This window comes from Pseudorasbora parva, chromosome 17 (assembly GCF_024679245.1).
Source record: "Pseudorasbora parva isolate DD20220531a chromosome 17, ASM2467924v1, whole genome shotgun sequence".
In the NCBI taxonomy this organism is placed as follows: Eukaryota; Metazoa; Chordata; class Actinopteri; order Cypriniformes; family Gobionidae; genus Pseudorasbora; species Pseudorasbora parva.
Window position 1 is genome coordinate 16247732 of NC_090188.1, and position 4882 is coordinate 16252613.

At 37.0% G+C, this 4882-nt stretch overlaps 1 protein-coding gene across 1 annotated transcript; it reads left to right on the top strand.

The window, feature by feature from the left end:
• Nucleotides 1–949: 949 nt before the first annotated feature.
• Nucleotides 950–4474, top strand: chchd1 (coiled-coil-helix-coiled-coil-helix domain containing 1). The gene is made up of 3 exons (XM_067421487.1): nt 950–1227; nt 3395–3507; nt 3901–4474. Exons 1-3 carry the CDS (start codon nt 1098–1100, stop codon nt 4003–4005), a joined length of 348 nt encoding a protein of 115 aa, XP_067277588.1. The 5' UTR covers nt 950–1097; the 3' UTR covers nt 4006–4474.
• Nucleotides 4475–4882: the final 408 nt, after the last annotated feature.

The following is a 4882-nucleotide window of genomic DNA, read 5'->3' on the forward strand; positions in this document are numbered from 1 at the left end:
AAAATAAACTGGCCTGATTTTACTTCAAGAAAGAACATAAAGCAACATGATGTATGTTTATAACTGGAGCTGCAAATGAAGGGAGTTTCTGTTTAATAAGCCTCATCAATTTCGAGTGAAAAACATAATATCACGTACTTTCATAAGCAGCAATTAACAGGATCAGGGAGCATTTGTGTGGTGTTACATTCGGTCAAATCCATGAGAAAATGTGTCTGATTCTAATCTGCCCTGTTTTCTTGGCATGAAAGGAAATCTCTGGTTCGTCTTAAATAGAAAAAAGAGAGAAGTAGCCTAGAGTTTCTCTATAAATAATACTTATTTGAAATTGGAGTACTGGCTATCTAAGGATATGCATATTGTTATATTAAGAACAGTTGGGTTTATCTTGGTCCTTTGAAAGTAAAAATCTAGTTTGTTCTGCAAGCATCAAGCATGTCTTGCGCTCTCACAGGACCCTGCTGTGTCATAAGTGTGTAATTATGTCCTGAGTAAAACTTTTATTGGAAAACCTGCATCACCTAAAGGCATCCTGTCCTGATGTTTACAATTAAGCACAAGTCCAGTTCTTGTTAAAAAAGGTAAATTAGTTAATCCCTAAGTTTGCATTAGGCATGGGCGAATTTTAGATTTGGTTCTCATTCAATTTAAATTCCAGATGAACACGCCGGAACACCTAAATAACTCTGTATTACACTAGATAACACTTACCTGCATTCCCAGTGTAATTAACCCTACAGTGAGCTATGAATAACATTTGTTTTTCAATATTTCTTAAATCAACTGCCTATAAACTACTTTCCTATTTTTTAAAGTCCAGTAATATATTATTTGTGATTATGACGATTGACAACTTTATGTGCATCCAATAATGTTGCTGTTGTATGTATGAGCCATGAAAATAAATAGCTCACGATACTTTTACGACAGTGTCAGCAGTGGTAACCATGAAAACGAGTCAAGAACGCTTTCCGACACAAAATGGCGACTTACGTTTGAGTCGGCAATGACATGAGTCTGTCATTAGTAATGTTATATTGTTAGACTAAATTTCACTCTTATTTTGAATTAAATGTTTTAACCGCCTCGAGAGGAGAATGAGTGGATCTGCGATTCAAGAGAAGGTTGCGACACTGTTGAGCAAGCATAATGGGAAACCTGCAATGAAAGCTGTCAAACCTCTGATGCTCAAGAATGAAGTCGCTAACCGCAAGCCGAAGAAAGGAGGTAAGGATTTTTTCATTAACATACTGATGTCAACATATGTGTACATAAACTCTGTGTCTGTATGTCTCTCTTAATGATCAAATGGATGTGCGATAAACAGATAGTCGAAGTGTAGAATGTATAGGAGATATATATATATATATACACACACACACACACACACACACACACACACACACACACACACCTGAACAAAATCTTAAGACCAGGGGATCCATTGCAAGTTTTACACATTTTGCACTTGTGGATCATAACCGGGTTGTAAGTGCTTATTCAAAATGCCAAAATAAGAAACAAGAGCAAGAGACAAAAAATAGAGAGTAGGCAATTTATTGAAAGCTGCATTTAAACTCAAACAGGCCGTTCATCAGCTGATCAAAAGTTTAAGACCATAGCCATAAAAAGGTCAAATCTGCACAAAAATATGGCTTTCATGTCATTGTCCTTCAAGCAGTTATACTGTCAAGATCTCCTGATGGCAAAGGCAAAAAGGCTTTCTCTCTTTGAACGTGGCAGGATTGTTGAGCTGCACAAGCAAGGCCTTTCGCAACGCGCCATCGCTGCTGAGGATGGACGCAGTAAGACAGTCATTTTACATTTCTTAAAAAATCCTGAGAGTTATGGGACAAAAAAGTCAAGTGGTAGACCCAAAAAGATTTCACCTGCACTGAGCCGCAGGTTCCGACGGGTTGTCTGTGAAAACACAGGTCGATCCTCAACCCAAATTAAGACCCTTACTGATGCTGACTGCAGCCCAATAACTATAAGACGTCATCTGCTAGAGAAGGGCTTCAAGAACAAAAAACGTTTTCAAAGGCCACGTCTCCTCCCACGACACAAACTTGCCCATTTAGAATTTGCAAGGGAGCACCAAACATGGGACATTGAAAAGTGGAAGAAAATATTTAACCTGGATGGTCCTGATGGCTTCCAACGTTACTGGCATGACAAGGAGATCCCACCTGAGATGTTTTCTACGCGGCACAGTGGAGGAGGGAAAATGGAGCTTCAGGTTGTGCAGGGGCGTCAAACGGCGACTGGCTATGTGGATCTTTTGCAGCTTGCATCCCTCTTGACCGAGGGCCCCCGTCTGTGCGGTAATGACTGGGTCTTTCAACAGGAGAATGCTGCAATTCACAAAGCCCGCCTGACGAAGGACTTCTTCCAGGAGAATAACGTTGCTCTTTTGGACCATCCTGCATGTTCCCCTGATCTAAATCTCATTGAGAACATTTGGGGATGTTCACTTACAACCCGGTTATGATCCACAAGTACGAAATGTGTAAAACTTGCAATGAATCCCTGGTCTTAAGATTTTGTTCAGGAGTATTGTGAAATATAGTGAATAATACTTTTACAGTGTAATAATGAAGTACAGTGTAAAAGTTTCCCAGTATAGCCTGATACAAAATAATAATCCTCATCATCTGTTTTTAAAATGAAAGGTATTTATCCTTTGTACAAATTATACAAGAAAATCTAAGATAATTTAGGATTTTTGTTTTAAATAAAAGAAGTATGATTTACAATTGTGTCTTGTATCATATTTGATACATCAGGCCAAAGTTTAATATGAATTTTTGATAGCTTTAATGCAAACCAATGAGATTTTGATAGCAGTGTAGCTGACTACTTTCATAAAATGCATATAAATATCAGTTGTCTTGTCACTCGAAATCTCCTAATAGTATAGTAAGATTATATTTAAATTATATTGATCAAAGCTTTGTAGTTTTAATTGTGTAGCAAAACAATTGAATGTAGTATAATGGGGATTAATAAATAATATTCATCTTATACTATAAAGAAATGTATACATAACATACATTTACCAGTAATTAATATAAATCTTTAAAGATTTCAACTTACGTCAGATGTAGTTCAATTTAAAAAGTGTTGTATTATTTAAATATTTTTAAGCGTATAGATACATTTAGCAATTTTAAAAAACATTATAAGTAACTTACTCAGTCGCCATATTAAAAGTAACATTATCTGATTGGCTAAACTAAAATTACATACGTGCACAAAAATATTTTTGCTTTCTTAAATAGGACAGGAAATACAAATGATGTTAGTTTGGTGTTTTAGGCAACATCGAAGGCTTGTTGTAATGCATTGTTTTGCTAAACCCTCACATGGTAGTGATACACACTCTTTGTTACAGAGGCCACCTGTGTCACGGAGATGTCGTTGCTGATGGCTTGCTGGAAACTGAACGACTTTAACAATGCAGTCTGCTCTAAAGAAGTCTCAGGCTTCTACACATGTGTTGAAAAGGTATTACAGGCGTGCAACTCACAATCCTCAGGAAATCCTCTGTAAAACACCCTACTGATAGCTGACAGCAATTTAATGGCCTTAATTAACATGGTTTTGATGAATATATGGGAACGGCTAATTAGGATGGACGAAGAACTAGGTTTTCTCTGCCATTTCCTGGTTATGGCGAACACGCTTCCCAGTTTGCAGTGCAGTTTCCTGCTAGACTTTTAGTACCTTGCTTTTTTCCGTATTTTTGGCATCTTACATCTAGCAAGATAATATTTCATCTAGTATCTCCCCCTACAAGGCTAGTATGACTTCTCTTAAAGCCTTTGAGGAGGAATAGTAAATAAATGCATAAAGTAGTTATTTTTATTTAACAATGTTTCTTAATTTCGCTTTTTACAGGCGAAGAACAAGGCCAAAGGACAGCAGGGAACTCAGGGTCGACTTTTGCCTAAGGAAGCCAACACCTTATTAAAACGATTTCCCAACCTGACCAGTGAGATTTAGGATCAGTAACATAGATTAGTCACAGAATGGACACTTTTATTATATGAACTGTATAAATGGAGAGTTTAGTCTGAGTGCATTACTGCGCCAGCCATTTGATGAGAACAGGGTGTGGAAAGTTTTTCTAAAAAACAAAACAGCAATGAAGCTGTCACTGGGATGCTTGCCAAGCAAATTAACTGCATTCACAAGGTTTTGAAGGTACTTTTGGTGATTACTACATTTTACTCGCTGCACTCCTGTAGGTCGTCCCATTAAAACAGTACAAAAGAAGAAGCTCAGTTCCCTTCACATAATTAAACGGGTAGTTCATCCGAAAATTAAAATGTCAGCACCCTCATGTCATCTTTTGTGCTCAACAGAAGAAAGAAAGTCATACAGGTTTGGAATGATATAAAAGTGAATAAATGTTGATAGACTATTCATTTTTGCGGTGAAATGTCCCCTTTAATAAATTACTTTACCTATATGTATTGGTTTTTGGTATTGGTTTTCTAAATACCCCCTGCATAACTGAGCTGTGACTTGTGAAACCAGACGATTTATTTATTTATTTTCGTCCTGTTTTCCTGCTCTGTCCACAATTTAATTAGGCTCATTCATTTTCAATTATCAGAAAATGGAGATCAAGGGAGAAGTACTCAGTGCCAGATCATGTTACATGCCGGGACCTTGTGTACTGGTTTTGAGCATGAAAATAACTCATTTGTAAACGTATTAAATAATTCACTTTCTATTCAAATGATAGATTTCATGTTTTGATTGATTAGAGTTTGTGACCAAGAATTGGTTTAGTTCCCTTCTAGCCATCCTGTGATAACACTGCCCACCATTTCCTTAGGCTGATTATACAGTTCTCCGCAGCGTAATGTGTTTA